We start from the raw sequence: 20158 nt of genomic DNA on the forward strand, positions 1-20158 counted from the left end.
TACACCAGCAGTCGTTAAGCTATAGTTTCTGGTAATAGTCTACACCAGCAGTCGTTATGCTCCTATAGTTTCTGGTAATAGTCTACACCAGCAGTCGTTATGCTCCTATAGTTTCTGGTAATAGGCTACACCAGCAGTCGTTATGCTCCTATAGTTTCTGGTAATAGGCTACACCAGCAGTCGTTATCATCAAATCAAATTTATTTATATAGCCCTTTGTACATCAGCTGAAATCTCAAAGTGCTGTACAGAAACCCAGCCTAAAACCCCAAACAGCAAGCAATGCATGTGAAAGAAGCACGGTGGCTAGGAAAAACTCCCTAGGAAAAACTCCCTAGAAAGGCCAAAAACCTAGGAAGAAACCAAGAGAGGAACCAGGCTATGAGGGGTGGCCAGTCCTCTTCTGGCTGTGCCGGGTGGATATTATAACAGAACATTGTCAAGATGTTAAAATGTTCATAAATGACCAGCAGGGTCAGATAATAATAATCACAGTGGTTGTCGAGGGTGCAACAGGTCAGCACCTCAGGAGTAAATGTCAGTTGGCTTTTCATAGCCGATCATTCAGAGTATCTCTACAACTTCCATTTCACGTAATCATCTACAAAGCTTCACCTTCTACAATATAAACATGGTGTCTACTGGATGTCAACAATTAAAAACAAGAAAAAACACGTATTTCTAAATAATAATATACAATCAACAAATAAAAACAAGAAAACAAAATAATAATTATTTATTACACGTATAATTTTTTTATCCTTTTTCTTTCTATAGAATCCTACAATTCTAGCTTCTAGAACTCTCGTCTTCCTAAAACTCACTAGCTTCTAGAACTCTCGTCTTCCTAAAACTCACTAGCTTCTAGAACTCTCGTCTTCCTAAAACTCACTAGCTTCTAGAACTCTCGTCTTCCTAAAACTCACTAGCTTCTAGAACTCTCGTCTTCCTAAAACTCACTAGCTTCTAGAACTCTCGTCCACTTGGAACGAGCCCAAACAAAACTCATCTCCAATACGGAAAAACGTGCAGTCAAAATAAATTGGGATCCATGGCAACGCAATGGCTAAACACAAAACATTTTTGACTGCCCAGCCTTGAGACAATCAGCTACCAAGTTGCCCTTAAAACGGACATGTCTGATTTCAAGAGGAAACTCTGGCAATATCCGTAGTAACTTTCCACCTCAGCTTCTCTCGCTTTTCAGGGTTCACTAGATAGGCATGTTGTTGGATCGGGGCCCAGTCCCCAATGTCATGCTCTAGTACATTTGGGTTGGCACATCTGAGAATGAACACAGATATTCTAAAATGACATTATAAAATGATCCCTGATATTACGTCAATATAATTGTACCCAAAAATTGTCAGTTGGTTGCATAAATCATTGATTACTAAATGCTACATTAATTGTAAATATGAAATATCAAACCAAATGTACACCCCTTTGTTATGTATTGGCAATAATTAACTTAATGGTGAGGCATAAAATAATAAAACATGTATCTTTTGTCAGGCTGAATGTTTGAAATATGAGGTGATTTGAGTCATGCTTCTTCAGTAGTGGAATAAAGACAATTAGAATTTGAATGTTGTCAATAAATGCTGGAGTGATGTAGGATTGTTAATACAATTGATTATAGACCAATTTATTATACTGAGTCCATGTGTATAGGCTGCAAGGACGTTGAATTTAAGTTGTTTTCAAGTCAATGAAAAAAACGACATCTTCTCAACTTTCACTTTCAACTAAAACTGAATGTGTATTGGATGTTGGGCATAGTCTTATTTTCAACATCTTTTCAATTACATTTTGCTAGGTGGGATATTTTCCATGCATGGAAAGGGGTTGGAGGCAAAGGACAAATAAATAAGTGCTACCAAACATAACAAGCATTTCACAAACACTACAGTGTATAAATAAGACGCATTAAATAAAACCACAATGAGGACAAGTTTTCATTAATCATTGGGTACATCGTACGAAAAGCATCAGAATTATCTTAAATAGGAAAACAATTCAAGTTCAGAATCACAACATAAAATACATAGGCATTTCATCATTAAGTCCTTTAGGAAATAATGTCTGGTGGGCTGTCCAAATCAATAACCAATAAGCAGAAACAGTTTGTGATGTATTGAAAACCTAAACATAACATGTGCTATATACACAAACATCTGCCACAATAATCATATTACTTGTATTTTTATTAAACAAGCACCGTATAAACTGTACAAGCACCAGAAACACTTGTTTTGACAAGTAGCAATAAATCACTGATATCGATTAGGGGGGAAATCAGGTTGAACGTGATGTTGAAACTAACACAACTAAACAAACACATGGAAATGGGAGATATATTTTACCTCACTGATTAGAGGACAACCTGCAGAAGACAGTCTGCTACATTTGGGAGTGATGCATTTAAATGTAGGGGTCACTAAACAAAGGAACACAACACTTATTTGTCATAACTCATCGCTAAAATCATTTGTGTGACAGGAGGGAGATGAGGTTGCACATCCTGTTAAACTAACAGCTCAAAAAACACACGGAATCTGGGAATAATGTGTACATCCCTGGTTAGAGGACAATTTGTAGAAAACAGCCAGATACAGATACATTTGAAGTGTTGCATTTTGATTCAAGTGGGTCACCAACGTGGTAAGTGTAACGACCCTTTCAGAGCCTGAGGCTAATATCCATATCATGTTGATGAAGGGGCAAACGTTTAGGGTTCTACATTGTCCTACTACAATGTGTTAACATTCTACATTGTGAAATTAATTTATTGATATCATGAAACAACTCCATGTATTTTCTGATATTTGATCAGAGATCTTTTATCAGATTATCTCTGGTCAGAGCTAAGAGGTTTCTTTCCTGTGTGTGTTCTCTTGTGTACAGTCAGATTGCGAGATGCAGCAAAACTCTTCCCACATTGATCACAGCTATAAGGTTTCTCACCTGTGTGTGTTCTCTGGTGTAATGTCAGCTGGTCAGATCTAACAAAAGTCTTCCCACACTGATCACATGTATAAGGCTTCTCCCCTGTGTGTATTCTCCTGTGTACAGTCAGACTCCCAGAATGAACAAAATTCTTCCCACATTGATCACAGCTATAAGATTTCTCTCCTGTGTGTGTTCTCTGGTGTAAAGTCAGCTGGCCAGATCCTGAAAAACTCTTCCCACATTGATCACAGCTATAAGATTTCTCTCCTGTGTGTGTTCTCTGGTGCACAGTCAGCTGCCCAAATTGACCAAAACTCTTCCCACATTGATCACAGCTAAAAGCTTTCTCTCCTGTGTGTATTCTCTGGTGTAACATCAGTTCGCTAGATCTTGTAAAACTCTTCCCTCATTGATCACAGCAATAGGGTTTCTCTCCTGTGTGTATTCTCTGGTGTAGAGTCAGATTGCTAGATGCAGCAAAACTCTTCCCACATTGATCACAGCTAAAAGGTTTCTCTCCTGTGTGAGTTCTCTGGTGTAATGTCAGCTGGCGAGATTGAACAAATGTCTTCCCACATTGACCACAGCTATAAGGTTTCTCACCTGTGTGTGTTCTCTGGTGTAATGTCAGCTGGTCAGATCGAACAAAAGTCTTCCCACACTGATCACATGTATAAGGCTTCTCCCCTGTGTGTATTCTCCTGTGTACAGTCAGACTCCCAGAATGAACAAAATTCTTCCCACATTGATCACAGCTATAAGATTTCTCTCCTGTGTGTGTTCTCTGGTGTAAAGTCAGCTGGCCAGATCCTGTAAAACTCTTCCCACATTGATCACAGCTATACGATTTCTCTCCTGTGTGTATTCTCTGGTGTCTTGTCAGATTGCCAGATCCTGTAAAACTCTTCCCACATTGATCACAGCTATAAGGTTTCTCTCCTGTGTGTGTTCTCTGGTGTACAGTCAGCTGGCCAGATCCTGTAAAACTCTTCCCACATTGATCACAGCTATAAGGTTTCTCTCCTGTGTGTATTCTCTGGTGTCTTGTCAGATTGCCAGATCCTGTAAAACTCTTCCCACATTGATCACAGCTATAAGGTTTCTCTCCTGTGTGTATTCTCTGGTGTAGAGTCAGATTGCTAGATGCAGAAAAACTCTTCCCACATTGATCACAGCTAAAAGGTTTCTCTCCTGTGTGTATTCTCTGGTGTAATGTCAGTTCGCTAGATCTTGTAAAACTCTTCCCACATTGATCACAGCAATAGGGTTTCTCTCCTGTGTGTATTCTCCTGTGTACAGTCAGCTTCCCAGAATTAACAAAACTCTTCCCACAGTCAGAGCAGCAGTGAGTTCTCTTCCCTGTGGGTCTCTGCAGGTGTTTATTGAGGTGTTCTGATCTGGAGAGACTCTTCTCTGCCTCTTCAGCATCATGAGGTTGTTGAGGCTCCCCAGAGGACCCACGATAGTCCCGTCTCTCTCCTGTGTGAACAACAAAGTTAGACAGATGATTAAAGGCCCACAACAGCAGAAATCCACTGTAAAAGGTGATGCCAACAGCGTAGCCATGATGTTGTACAACAATTGACGTCTGTAATGAATGTAAAAATGATTTGACAATTGTCTTAAAATGAGCAAGAATAGTCATATTTTGTCTTGTTTTCACATAAGTAGTAACATCGATGATTGTAAGCTAGAAATAAGTTATTCATGTTGTTGAACCTCTAAGCAGTGTGCCAGACGACTTTTGGTCTCCAATATTCTGCCCCTTTCTGTGTTTGGACTATAAGGGCGACACAATTTGGTTGCAGAAACTCCTCCCTGCTAATAAGGAAACCACTAGTTATGGATGTAGTATATCTGGTAATGAGGAAACCACTAGTTATGGATGTAGTATATCTGGTAATGAGGAAACCACTAGTTATGGATGTAGTATATCTGGTAATGAGGAAACCACTAGTTATGGATGTAGTATATCTGGTAATGAGGAAACCACTAGTTATGGATGTAGTATATCTGGTAATGAGGAAACCACTAGTTATGGATGTAGTATATCTGGTAATGAGGAAACAACTAGTTATGGATGTAGTATATCTGGTCATGAGGAAACCACTAGTTATGGATGTAGTATATCTGGTAATGAGGAAACCACTAGTTATGGATGTAGTATATCTGGTAATGAGGAAACCACTAGTTATGGATGTAGTATATCTGGTAATGAGGAAACCACTAGTTATGGATGTAGTATATCTGCTAATGAGGAAACCACTAGTTATGGATGTAGTATATCTGCTAATGAGGAAACCACTAGTTATGGATGTAGTATATCTGCTAATGAGGAAACCACTAGTTATGGATGTAGTATATCTGGTAATGAGGAAACCACTAGTTATAGATGTAGTATATCTGGTAATGAGGAAACCACTAGTTATGGATGTAGTATATCTGGTAATGAGGAAACCACTAGTTATGGATGTAGTATATCTGGTAATGAGGAAACCGCTAGTTATGGATGTAGTATATCTGGTAATGAGGAAACCACTAGTTATGGATGTAGTATATCTGGTAACGAGGAAACCACTAGTTATGGATGTAGTATATCTGGTAATGAGGAAACCACTAGTTATGGATGTAGTATATCTGGTAAATAACCACTAGTTATGGATGTAGTATATCTGGTAATGTGGAAACCACTAGTTATGGATGTAGTATATCTGGTAATGAGGAAACCACTAGTTATGGATGTAGTATATCTGCTAATGAGGAAACCACTAGTTATGGATGTAGTATATCTGGTAATGAGGAAACCACTAGTTATGGATGTAGTATATCTGCTAATGAGGAAACCACTAGTTATGGATGTAGTATATCTGGTAATGAGGAAACCACTAGTTGTGGATGTAGTATATCTGGTAATGAGGAAACCACTAGTTATGGATGTAGTATATCTGGTAATGAGGAAACCACTAGTTATGGATGTAGTATATCTGCCTGGAGCAAAAATGGTGAGCGAAGATGATCGTTTTTCACAATGTATTCTGAATATTACAGCGCACTATCAGGACAAGATCAGGAGTGCTACTCAAGTAAACTCACATTAAGTTCTGTCTATTCACTAATTCAGCACTGTGGGGGAAAACTCAGGAGAGTTCTCATAGGCTGACAGCAAAAATAGCCTCCATTTACAGGTTGCATATGAGTGCATTTCACACTACTTTTGGATTATAATTGTAAAGCTCGTTTGAACCTCCTGCTTAATATGTTTGTGTTATTGTCGCAAATCAACTGCTTTACACTTAAAAAACACTTCAACCAGTAAAATGCTCTTTGGCTAGCTTTAACATCAGCCTGACAATGAGGGTTTGTACACTAAGTGTTTAACAAATTGGCCCATAACTTCACCTAACAATAACATAGACGTAGGACTATAAATCATTTAATATTTCAGGTGAAACATGGACACTAAAATGTCTGTCGTGACGTTTCATAACCTGATCACCAGATAATTTTGTGAATAATCCCACTAGGCTACTCTGTAATGTGTTGTCATTCTAAATGTCCTGAATAAAGGAAAATAGCTCTGTGTGTTGTACAATAGCCTATCCATCAAGGAACAGTTCTCTACACATTATGAGCAAAGTAGGGATGTTGGATCCAACATGGAGCACGGCATAACTGTCTTTACCAGAGTAATGAATGAAGAAGCACTTTGGTTGTTGTTGCATGTCGTGATGTTTGTCATGTGACTGTCATTCAGAAAATGATTTCGTGGATCAGCTGATGATAGTTGAACATGTGACTGTAACTAAACAGCTACAGTATTAAGAATTATGTGTAATTATTGAAGAACCACGTTAATGACAGTATCCATTTGGGTGTTGTCAATAAAGTTAAGGTGACTCTCGGTTAGAACCATTGGATTTAGTAAACTGAAATGATTTAGGATTTCTGTTCCCATGAAAACTGTTTCCCCAGCGTAACATAAGGAGACACTAAATGTTACGTAGGTAGAGAGCATTTCAGAGATCTGAATACAAAAAACTGTCCTAACAGGACAATAACCTAAACCACAAGGCCAAATCTACACTGGAGGAGCTTACCAAGATGACATTGAATGTTCCTGAGTGGCCTAGTTACAGTTTGGACTTAAATCATCTTGAAAGTCTATAGCAAGACTTGAAAACGGCTTTCTAGCAATGATCAACAACCAACTTGACAGAACAGGAAGGATTTTAAAAAGAATAATGAATATTCACATGAAGATCAGTCTCCTATTGGATGACATCACGACTTCCCATCAAGCCAACTCCTTGAAGGCCTTACTATGACATCACTCACTCCTTCTAGTTTGCAGTTGTTAAAAAAACACTATTTTGCTCAAAACATTTATTTGTTTCCCATTAGTGTGTTTATACTTTACTGTATTTATATCACTTTTCAACAGGAAAAGTTTAAAAAAAAAATCACTGTAGGACGTCATGAACAATTCCGACAGTACAGAAACATATTCAAGTGTAGAATGCCCTTTTAAAAATCACACATTATTTCAACATCTGCAGAGTTTGTGTCCCTGTTTTATTAGATAGTACTCACTGTATTTACTGGTGTTAATCAGATCAATGTCCCTGTTTTATTAGATAGTACTCACTGTATTTACTGGTGTTAATCAGATCAATGTCCCTGTTTTATAAGATAGTACTCACTGTATTTACTGGTGTTAATCAGATCAATGTCCCTGTTTTATAAGATAGTACTCACTGTATTTACTGGTGTTAATCAGATCAATGTCCCTGTTTTATTAGATAGTACTCACTGTATTTACTGGTGTTAATCAGATCAATGTCCCTGTTTTATTAGATAGTACTCACTGTATTTACTGGTGTTAATCAGATCAATGTCCCTGTTTTATTAGATAGTACTCACTGTATTTACTGGTGTTAATCAGATCAATGTCCCTGTTTTATTAGATAGTACTCACTGTATTTACTGGTGTTAATCAGATCAATGTCCCTGTTTTATTAGATAGTACTCACTGTATTTACTGGTGTTAATCAGATCAATGTCCCTGTTTTATTAGATAGTACTCACTGTATTTACTGGTGTTAATCAGATCAATGTCCCTGTTTTATTAGATAGTACTCACTGTATTTACTGGTGTTAATCAGATCAATGTCCCTGTTTTATTAGATAGTACTCACTGTATTTACTGGTGTTAATCAGATCAATGTCCCTGTTTTATTAGATAGTACTCACTGTATTTACTGGTGTTAATCAGATCAATGTCCCTGTTTTATTAGATAGTACTCACTGTATTTACTGGTGTTAATCAGATCAATGTCCCTGTTTTATTAGATAGTACTCACTGTATTTACTGGTGTTAATCAGATCAATGTCCCTGTTTTATTAGATAGTACTCACTGTATTTACTGGTGTTAATCAGATCAATGTCCCTGTTTTATTAGATAGTACTCACTGTATTTACTGGTGTTAATCAGATCAATGTCCCTGTTTTATTAGATAGTACTCACTGTATTTACTGGTGTTAATCAGATCAATGTCCCTGTTTTATTAGATAGTACTCACTGTATTTACTGGTGTTAATCAGATCAATGTCCCTGTTTTATTAGATAGTACTCACTGTATTTACTGGTGTTAATCAGTTCTCCAGTCTTCTCTTCTTCGTCCTCCTCTAATGTGACAGTAATCTCCCCCTCTTCATCTTTCATTCCAAAAACGTCTTCATCTTCTTTCACTTCATCCTCCACTCCAAAAACTGCATCTTCCTCCTCTTCTTTCACTGAAACGTCTTTCTCTTCTTCTTCTTTCACGGTAACAGCCTCACCCTCTACTTGTTTTTGTATTGTAACAGCCTCCTCTTCCTCCTCCTCTTTCACGAGAGCTTCTTTCTCCGTCCAGCAGACCTCTTCTTTAACAGGAGGAGAGTAGCTTAGTGAACTCATGGTCGGAGATGTTAGCTAGAGATAATAGCTAGTTAGCATTAGCGACTAGACTAGTGCTAACTTAACCAGCCAGCTAGTTGACTTACAACGTAAATATTAAATTAAATGGGGTAGCTAGTTGTTTCCACATAAGTATGTTTAAATCACAGTGGCAATTAAACAACGAAATTGTCCAAACAGCTTGAATGTTGCGACTTTGTCGCCTACCGAGCTACCGAGGTGGCTGCAGTTGTTGAAGAAGCGTTCCGTCCACTAGATTATACGTCACACTAGAAACATCGCCTGAAAGACACATATCGCCATCTGCTGTCTGGAGGGAGGAAACGCAGTTGAGGAGGGAAAACTTTTTTTATTCTTCATTTAATTATAATATTATAAAGCAGTTTAGGGAAACGTTTTGTTCTCTCCATTAAATATGAATATTATATCAACACGTACAAAGAGCAACAAGTGTTGTTTGATTAGTTCAGATTTTTTATGAGAATTTAAAACAAACTCTACATCTACTCCACATCTGTATTTCTGATTCAGTCAAATAACTAGATATCAAAATAAGCACCTAGTTATTGATACCCTTGATAAAGATGAGCTAAAATTACTGTATGAAATAAATAAATAAACTTTACCCACTACCAGGATATTTTAGCCCAAAACCTGGTTACCTCTCTGCTAGGAGGCTGAAACTTGGCCATAAGTGGATCTTCCAGCAAGACACATCAACATCCACAAAGAAATGGTTAATTGGGCACAAAATCAACATTTTTAATGGCCATCTCAGTCTTCGGACTTGAACTCCATTGAAAACCTGTGGTTTGAATTGAACAGGGCAGTCCATAAGACAGACTAAATAAAACAAAGACCTGGAGAGATTCTGTATGGAGGAAGGGTCTAAGATCCCACCCAATGTGTTCTCTAATCTCATAAAACATTTCAGTGTTGTTATCCTCCCAAGGGGAGGGTGCTGGAGTATTGAAAACATGGGTGGCAATAATTCAGACCCCAACCTTTTGAGAATTACATTTTAAACTAAATCTCTTTCTCTGAGCAATTGTATTAGTATAAAATAATATAATTTCCTTTTTTTGTGTTGGTGTAACAATACATCATGTAGATGTATATAATGAACAGACTAGGTCTATACTGCTCCTACATGGTGTAACAATACATCATGTAGATGTATATAATGAACAGACTAGGTCTATACTGCTCCTACATGGTGTAACAATACATCATGTAGATGTATATAATGAACAGACTAGGTCTATACTGCTCCTACATGGTGTAACAATACATCATGTAGATGTATATAATGAACAGACTAGGTCTATACTGCTCCTACATGGTGTAACAATACATCATGTAGAAGTATATAATGAACAGACTAGGTTCTATCCTATTCTACTGTATCTCTCTATGCATTACTCATCTCATGTGTATATACTGTATTCTATCCTATTCTACTGTATCTGTCTATGTATTACTCATCACATATGTATATACTGTATTCTATACTATTCTACTGTATCTCTCTATGCATTACTCATCTCATATGTATATACTGTATTCTATCCTATTCTACTGTATCTGTCTATGTATTACTCATCTCATATGTATATACTGTATTCTATACTATTCTACTGTATTTTAGTCTATGCCACTCTGACATTGCTCATCCAAATATTTATATATTCTTAATTCCATTCCTTTACTTTAGATGTGTGTATTTGTTGTGAAGTTGTTACATATTATTGCACTGTTGTCCTTGAGTGGTCCAGCCAGAGCCCGGACTTGAACCCGATCAAACATCTCTGGAGAGACCTGAAAATAGTTGTGCAGCGATGCTCCCCATCCAACCTGACAGAGCTTGAGAGGATCTGCAGAGAAGAATGGAAGAAACTCCCCAAATACAGTTGTGCCAAGCTTCTAGTGTCATACCCAAGAAGACTCAAGGCTGTAATCGCTGCCAAAGGTGTTTCAACAAAGTACTGAGTTAAGGGTCTGAACACTTATGTAAATGTAGGATTGGGCCGTTGTCATCAAACTTCCATGATTAGTAAGAATTAGGGTAGATTTATAGGACTATTGTTTTTATGATTCATACATACTTTCCTAACCCTAAAATGTACCTAAATAATCTACAAGATCAGAGTATTTTTAAATCTACCAGTTGGTGTTGAAACAGAGACGAATGATGACTTTCTTGAATTGATCCCTAGTTTCTGACTCCGTGTATTCTATTGAGTCCGTCAACAAAATGAGAATTAAAAGGTATTTAAAGGTACAACATTCTAATTAAAGGTATTACCGTATTTAAAAGAATGGCTTAAGATGAAATGTACTCTAAACCCTATTGAATGAAAACTCCATGACAAAATCTGTTGGCCAACAACTGTGAGGGTTTTCAGCCAGGTATCAACACATGCAGAGTGTGAGTAAGCAAGACATACATTCCTAAATGGGGATCGGCCCCAGTCTCCTGGTAAAACACCAGAACCCTCCCCCTACAGCATTTATGTTCATTTTGAGAAAGTAGCACTACAGTCTCCAGGTAAAAAACTACTTTTGGGTAAAAATAGACGCGACACCTGTCTATGAATTTGAGAGGTTACATTGATGCTCCAGATACTCAACTAGTCTAAAGCAGACCAGTTTTATTGCTTCTTTAATCATAACAACAGTTTTCAGTTGTGCTAACATAATTGTAAAAGGGTTTTCTAATGATCAATTAGCCTTTTAAAATGATAAACTTGGATTAACTAACACAACGTGCCATAGGAACACAGGAGAGATGGTTGCTGATAATGGGCCTCTGTACGCATATGTAGATATTCCATTAATAATCAGCCGTTTCCAGCTACAATAGTCATTTACAACATTAACAATGTCTACACTGTATTTCAGATCAATTTGATGTTATTTTAATGGACAAAAAATGGCTTTCTTTTAAAAACAAGGTTATTTCTAAGTGACCCCAAACTGTTGAACGGTAGTGTACATCTACATCCTCCCATGTTGCTGAACCACTGATCAATAACTCCCTATTACAGGAAAAAACACTATTTCCATTGGTTGTTAGTACTGTACTGACCTCTCGTCCTCTGTCTCTCTCGTACTCTGCCTTGTGTATTTATCTTCAAAATATTCTTATAGTCCCAACATAGAACCAAATAGACTTCCCAAAAATAATATGGCATTTACTTTATTTCACATTTATTTAATCAGATATGTCAATTGAGAACCAATACGCATTTACAACGACAATCTGAATGAAGAAATACTAATATCAATCTATTTAATAATTAACATGTTTGAAATATCCCAATGATATAGTGAACAACATTTAGGGGTTTACACTTGCATTCAATCAATCTTAAGTTCATAATCAAAACATTATTTTTTACTCTTTTAATCCGATTTTCGACATGATCATGTCTTGAGCTGGAAAAACATGTAGACCTATTTTTCAGTATGATTTCATTCATACAATATTATTTAATGTAGAATGAACAAAAACACAATTTCTCAATGAAAAACATAAGTCAGAACACAGCCTCTCTATTCTCTCATGTGATTTCAGGTCCTCTGACTGGGAAAATGTCTTTTCACAATGAGAGCAGTGGTATGTCTTCTCCTCCTGTGTATTAGTATGTTGGAAAGGCTTTTCTCCTGTGTGTGTTCTCTCATGCTTTTTCAAGCTCCCTAACCGGGTAAAACTCTTTTCACATCGGGAACATTTGTAAGGCTTTTCTCCTGAGTGTATTCTCTCATGCGCTTTCAGGCTCCCTCGATGGGTAAAACTCTTTTCACAATTGGAACAGTGGTAAGGCTTTTCTCCTGTGTGTATTCTCTCATGCTCCTTCAGGCTCGCATACCACCTAAAATTCCTTCCACAGTGGGAACAGTGATAAGGCTTCTCTCCAGTGTGTCCCCTCTCATGTGGTTTCAGGCTCCCTAACTGAGTAAAACTCTTTACACAGTGGGAACAGTGGTACGGCTTCTCTCCAGAGTGTCTTCTCATATGTATTTTCAGGTTCCCTAACCCAGTAAATATCTTTCCACACTGAGAGCAGTGGTAGGTCTTCCTATCTTCTGTGTGTATTTCTTCATGTTGTTTCAGGTACCGTAACTGGGTAAACCTCTTTCCACACTGGGAACATTGGAAACTCTTTTCTCTTGTGTGTGTCCTCTCATGCTCTTTTAGGTTCCCTAACTTGGTAAAACTCTTTCCACAGTGGGAGCTTTCGTAAGGGTTTTCTCCTGTATGCGTTCTCTCATGTACTTTCAGGTTCCTTAACCACTTAAAACTCTTTTCACACTGGGAACAGTGGTGTTGTCTCGCTGGTTTGGGCGTCTCTGGGTCTGGTTCCCTTGAAGGAGTCTCCCCGCTGTCAGAGTGAGAGTCTGGTCCCTCTCCTACCAAAGACAGAGTATTTAGTTCAATATTAAACAGAGAACTGAATTAAACCTCCATAAAATAAAACTGTCTTCCTGTGAGGCTAGATTCCTCAAAAACCTGAAGTCAGTTTTCAGAACATTACATAATTTAATAAAAACTTGGTGGCTGCCCTAATAATAATAATAATGTAGAACATAAAATCTAATCTTTCTCACATGTTTATAGGCTGAGCAGAGCTCTACAATAGGGAAAGGGGGATACCTAGTCAACTGAATGGATTCAACTGAAATGTGTGTCCCGTATTTAACCCAACCCCTCTGAATCAGAGAGGTGCGGGGGGCTGCCTTAATAGACATCCACGTCATCGGCAGCCAGGGAACAGTGGGTTAACTTCCTTGCTCAGGGGCAGAATGACAGCGTTTTTACCTTGTCAGCTCGGGGATTTGATCCAGCAACCTTTCGGTTACTGGCTCCTACCTGCCAGGCTACATAATGTCGTATTTTAGGCTGAGCAGAGCTCTATAATAATAGATAATGTCATGTTTATAGGCTGAGCAGAGCTGTATAATAATAGATCATGTTTATAGGCTGAGCAGAGCTGTATAATAATAGATAATGTCATGTCTATAGGCTGAACAGAGCTCTATAATAATAAATAATGTCATGTTTACAGGCTGAGCACAGCTCTATAATAATAGATAATGTCATGTTTACAGGCTGATCAGAGCTCTATAATAATAGATAATGTTTATAGGCTGAGCAGAGCTCTATAATAATAGATCATGTTTATAGGCTGAACAGAGCTCTACAATAATAGATAATGCCATGTTTATAGGCTGATCAGAGCTCTATAATAATAGATAACGTCATGTTTATAGGCTGATCAGAGCTCTATAATAATAGATCATGTCATGTTTATAGGCTGAGCAGAGCTCTATAATAATAGATAATGTCATGTCTTCAGGCTGATCAGAGCTCTATAATAATAGATAATGTCATGTTTATAGGCTGAGCAGAGCTCTATAATAATAGATAATGTCATGTTTACAGGCTAATCAGAGCTCTATAATAATAGATAATGTCATGTTTACAGGCTGATCAGAGCTCTATAATAATAGATAATGTCATGTTTCCAGGCTGATCAGAGCTCTATAATAATAGATAATGTCATGTTTACAGGCTGATCAGAGCTCTATAATAATAGATAATGTCATGTTTATAGGCTGAACAGAGCTCTATAATAATAGATAATGTCATGTTTATAGGCTGAGCAGAGCTCTATAATAATAGATAATGTCATGTTTATAGGCTGAACAGAGCTCTATAATAATAGATAATGTCATGTTTATAGGCTGAGCAGAGCTCTATAATAATAGATCATGTCATGTTTACAGGCTGATCAGAGCTCTATAATAATAAATAATGTCATGTTTATAGGCTGAACAGAGCTCTATAATAATAGATCATGTTTATAGGCTGAGCAGAGCTCTATAATAATAGATCATGTTTATAGGCTGATCAGAGCTCTATAATAATAGATAATGTCATGTTTATAAGCTGAGCAGAGCTCTATAATAATAGATAATGTTTATAGGCTGATCAGAGCTCTATAATAATAGATCATGTTTATAGGCTGAGCAGAGCTCTATAATAATAGATAATGTCATGTTTATAGGCTGAGCAGAGCTCTACAATAATAGATAATGTCATGTTTACAGGCTGAGCAGAGCTCTACAATAATAGATAATGTCATGTTTACAGGCTGATCAGAGCTCTATAATAATAGATAATGTCATGTTTATAGGCTGAACAGAGCTCTTTAATAATAGATAATGTCATGTTTATAGGCTGAGCAGAGCTCTATAATAATAGATCATGTTTATAGGCTGATCAGAGCTCTATAATAATAGATAATGTCATGTTTATAGGCTGAGCAGAGCTCTATAATAATAGATAATGTCATGTTTATAGGCTGATCAGAGCTCTATAATAATAGATAATGTCATGTTATAGGCTGAACAGAGCTCTATAATAATAGATAATGTCATGTTATAGGCTGATCAGAGCTCTATAATAATAGATAATGTCATGTTTATAGGCTGAACAGAGCTCTATAATAATAGATCATGTTTATAGGCTGATCAGAGCTCTATAATAATAGATAATGTCATGTGTATAGGCTGATCAGAGCTCTTTAATAATAGATAATGTCATGTGTATAGGCTGATCAGAGCTCTATAATAATAGATAATGTCATGTTATAGGCTGATCAGAGCTCTATAATAATAGATCATGTTTATAGGCTGAGCAGAGCTCTATAATAATAGATAATGTCATGTTTATAGGCTGAACAGAGCTCTATAATAATAGATCATGTTTATAGGCTGATCAGAGCTCTATAATAATAGATAATGTCATGTTTATAGGCTGATCAGAGCTCTATAATAATAGATCATGTTTATAGGCTGAACAGAGCTCTTTAATAATAGATAATGTCATGTTTATAGGCTGATCAGAGCTCTATAATAATAGATCATGTTTATAGGCTGAACAGAGCTCTATAATAATAGATAATGTCATGTTATAGGCTGATCAGAGCTCTATAATAATAGATAATGTCATGTTTATAGGCTGATCAGAGCTCTATAATAATAGATAATGTCATGTTTATAGGCTGATCAGAGCTCTATAATAATAGATAATGTCATGTTTATAGGCTGATCAGAGCTCTATAATAATAGATCATGTTTATAGGCTGATCAGAGCTCTATAATAATAGATAATGTCATGTTATAGGCTGATCAGAGCTCTATAATAATAGATAATGTCATGTTATAGGCTGAACAGAGCTCTATAATAATAGATCATGTTTATAGGCTGATCAGAGCTCTATAATAATAGATAATGTCATGTTTATAGGCTGATCAGAGCTCTATAATAATAGATAATGTCATGTTTATAGGCTGAGCAGAGCTCTATAATAATAGATAATGTCATGTTTATAGGCTGAGCAGAGCTCTATAATAATAGATAATGTCATGTTTATAGGCTGAACAGAGCTCTATAATAATAGATCATGTTTATAGGCTGAGCAGAGCTCTATAATAATAGATAATGTCATGTTATAGGCTGAACAGAGCTCTATAATAATAGATAATGTCATGTTATAGGCTGATCAGAGCTCTATAATAATAGATAATGTCATGTTATAGGCTGATCAGAGCTCTATAATAATAGATAATGTCATGTTATAGGCTGATCAGAGCTCTATAATAATAGATAATGTCATGTTATAGGCTGATCAGAGCTCTATAATAATAGATAATGTCATGTTATAGGCTGATCAGAGCTCTATAATAATAGATAATGTCATGTTATAGGCTGATCAGAGCTCTATAATAATACATAATGTCATGTTTATAGGCTGATCAGAGCTCTATAATAATAGATAATGTCATGTTTATAGGCTGATCAGAGCTCTATAATAATAGATAATGTCATGTTATAGGCTGATCAGAGCTCTATAATAATAGATAATGTCATGTTATAGGCTGATTAGAGCTCTATAATAATAGATAATGTCATGTTATAGGCTGATCAGAGCTCTATAATAATAGATAATGTCATGTTTATAGGCTGATCAGAGCTCTATAATAATAGATCATGTTTATAGGCTGATCAGAGCTCTATAATAATAGATAATGTCATGTTTATAGGCTGATCAGAGCTCTATAATAATAGATAATGTCATGTTTATAGGCTGATCAGAGCTCTATAATAATAGATAATGTCATGTTTATAGGCTGAACAGAGCTCTATAATAATAGATAATGTCATGTTTATAGGCTGATCAGAGCTCTATAATAATAGATAATGTCATGTTATAGGCTGATCAGAGCTCTATAATAATAGATAATGTCATGTTATAGGCTGTATTTGATCCAATGTAAATAACATTTTGTTGGTGTCCCACTTCATCTCTAAAGTAATAATTACCATATTTTCTAAATGATAATTCTTTAGTTCAGCCTTTCCTTGAAATGGCTATTTTATTTTATGTTTTTTTTGTAGACTTACAAACGTTTGCTAATATGTTCAGTCTCCCCAAAACGCTTGTCCTTTTGCTAATATGTTCAGTCTCCCCATAACACATGTCCATTTCATGTCAATAATGCATCTTATTTTATGTATTTCTCCAACATTATTTAGAAATCTGCTTTTTGTTGGTATACACACTCCACACAAGGCCTACAATAGACACACATCAAAAGTTTCATTTATAACTTGTTTGCCATTCTGTGAGACAATTAAGTTGTTATTTTGTGGTGGGAGGGACTCTGATGGTATACACATGTTACAGTTAAGCAATAAGACCAGAGGAAGTGTGGTATATGGCCAATATAGCATGGTTAAAGACTGTCCTTATGTACAACACAGCACAACGTGCCTGGATACAGCCCTTAGCCGTGGTATATTGGCCATATATCACAAACCAGAGGTGGCTTATTGCAATTATAAACTGGTTACCAACGTAATCAGAACAGTAAAAATACATGTTGTCATACCCATGGTATACGGCCTGATATACCACGGCTGTCAGCCAATCAGCATTCAGGGATTTAATCACCCATTTTAAAATGTAGCTTTAACATTATATTATAACATAAATTCCTAGAGTACAGAACAACATTTTCAAGTATAGAATTTCAGTAGCATGCTGCTTTAAAACAACACATTCGTTCAAAACCTTTGCAGTTAGAGCTCGTTTTTAAGACAGTACTTACTGGTGGTAATCAGATCTCCTGACTCCTCTGTCAATATGACAGTTCTCTCTCCCTGTTTCCCCTCCTTCACTTCAAAAACTACATCCTCCTCTTTCACCTCTTCCTCTTCTTTTACTGTAACATCCTCCTCCTCTTTCACTCTGAACGCATCTTCTTCTTTAACTGAAACGTCTTTCTCTTCTTCTTTCACTGTAACAGCCTCACCCTCTACTTCTTGTTTTACTGTAACATCCTCCTCTTCCTCTTCCTCCTCTTCTTTTACTGTAACAGCCTCCTCTTCCTTCTCCTCTTTCACGACAATGTTCAGCCCCAGAGCTTCTTTCTCCGTCCAGCAGACCTCCTCTTCTTTAACAGGAGGGGAGTAGTTTAGGGAGCTCATGTTCGGGGATATTAGCTAGCTAGCTAGCTAGTTAGCATGAGCGACTAGTTTAGTGCTAGGCTAACTTATCAAGCCAGCTAGTTGACTAACAATGTACCTATAACATTTAAATGGGGGCAATTAACTAGATGTCAGAAGTATATTTAAAACACAGAGGCAAATATGCACAGAAACAGTCTAAATGTTTCGGCTGTAGGCTACCAAGGTGGCTGACTCGCTGTTGTTGATCCGTTCCGTCCACTAGATTATACGTCACGCTGCAGCATCGCCTGAAAGACGCACATCGCCGTCTGCTGACTGGAGGGAAACGCAATTGTTGTTGCACACAAATTTATTTTTCATTCCTTTCATGAAATAATAATATTATATTGAGACGTTCAAATAGAGCACTGCATATTTTAAGTGAGAATTTAAAACATACTATCATTGTATTTAAGGCAGTTTCATATTCATATTTATTTTTATTTGATTAGTATTTAATTTTTATTATTTTGTTTAGTTTACAGTAATGTATTCGCTAACTATTATTTATTTTTTTTGTAGTTTTTTAGTTTGCACAGATCTTTATTTAACTTGTTGTAAATAACAGTAACATGCAAAACATAAACATAACATAACATAACAGCCAGAGGGAATCCAAAGAAATTAGAGAAAAAAAAATATATATATTATATCAAATCAAATACAGACATATATCGAATACATTTTTTTGACAAATTGTTTTGTATACGTTTTAAAGATTCTACGTACTGTTCCAAATCAGATAAAAAAATTAAGAAAAGGGGCTTTTTCTTCATAAATTTTGATTTGTGGATAAAAGATTTTCCTAATAAAATAAAGAGATTTATGACATACTCACGTTCAATTGTGGAATCAGTGTAGTAAAATAATATGTCAAACTTAGTAATATCAATGGTTGTATGCAATTTGCGGCTAAGATATAGTTTTACATCAGTCCAAAACACTTCACTATATAAACAATTACAGAATAAGTGTTCAATAGATTCAGTTTCTAGTTCACAAAAACTGCATTCACTGGTAACGTCAAATATATATTTAGAAATCAAGCTATTACACGGATAGCATCTATGGATTATCTTAAAGGAGATCTCCTTTACTTTATTGGTCACCATAAATCTGTGTGGAGTGAGCCAAGCACGGCGCCAGTTTACATCAAACGATGAAGCCCAACAAAATATCGCAGAGGGAATAGACTTCCTGTAGAAAATATCCCTTATTAAACGATTGTTGAATTTCGTATCTAGTAGACCAATGCCATTCAACTGAATATCGCTTACAATCGGAGATAATCCAAAATATGCATTATTCTGAAGTAAAGTTTTTATCCCACTAGGTATAGCTTTAATAACAGTGTCATATTCCTTGCTTGAAACCTCAAAGTTGTATATTTCCATAAATTCTCTCTGTGTAAATAGATTCCCACTGTTATTAACCAATTGGCTGACAAGAACAATGTTTTTCGAGAACCATTTATGGTTAAATAACATCTTATTTCTATGTAATATTGACCCATTGTTCCAAATAAAACATTTATGAGGTGAAAAGTTGTGTTTATACAACAAAGCCCAGCACATTAAAGCCTGCTTGTGAAAAACCGCCAGTTTCACAGGAATTTTACCCACAATATATGGACATTGTAGTAAAAAATTAAGCCCGCCGAACTTCTGAA

The 20158-nt window shown here is 36.3% G+C and overlaps 1 protein-coding gene across 1 annotated transcript; it reads right to left on the reverse strand.

Moving 5' to 3' along the window:
• Positions 1–2991: 2991 nt before the first annotated feature.
• Positions 2992–18488, reverse strand: LOC145877397 (uncharacterized). The gene is made up of 4 exons (XM_082972733.1): positions 18090–18488; positions 13131–13322; positions 3445–4431; positions 2992–3005 (listed from the first exon to the last, which is right to left on the reverse strand). The coding sequence occupies exons 1-4, from the start codon at positions 18466–18468 to the stop codon at positions 2992–2994; spliced, it is 1572 nt and encodes a 523-aa protein (XP_082828859.1). The 5' UTR covers positions 18469–18488.
• Positions 18489–20158: the final 1670 nt, after the last annotated feature.

This window comes from Salmo salar, unplaced genomic scaffold, assembly GCF_965601325.2.
Source record: "Salmo salar unplaced genomic scaffold, fSalSal1 ptg001067l, whole genome shotgun sequence".
Taxonomy (NCBI): domain Eukaryota; kingdom Metazoa; phylum Chordata; class Actinopteri; order Salmoniformes; family Salmonidae; genus Salmo; species Salmo salar.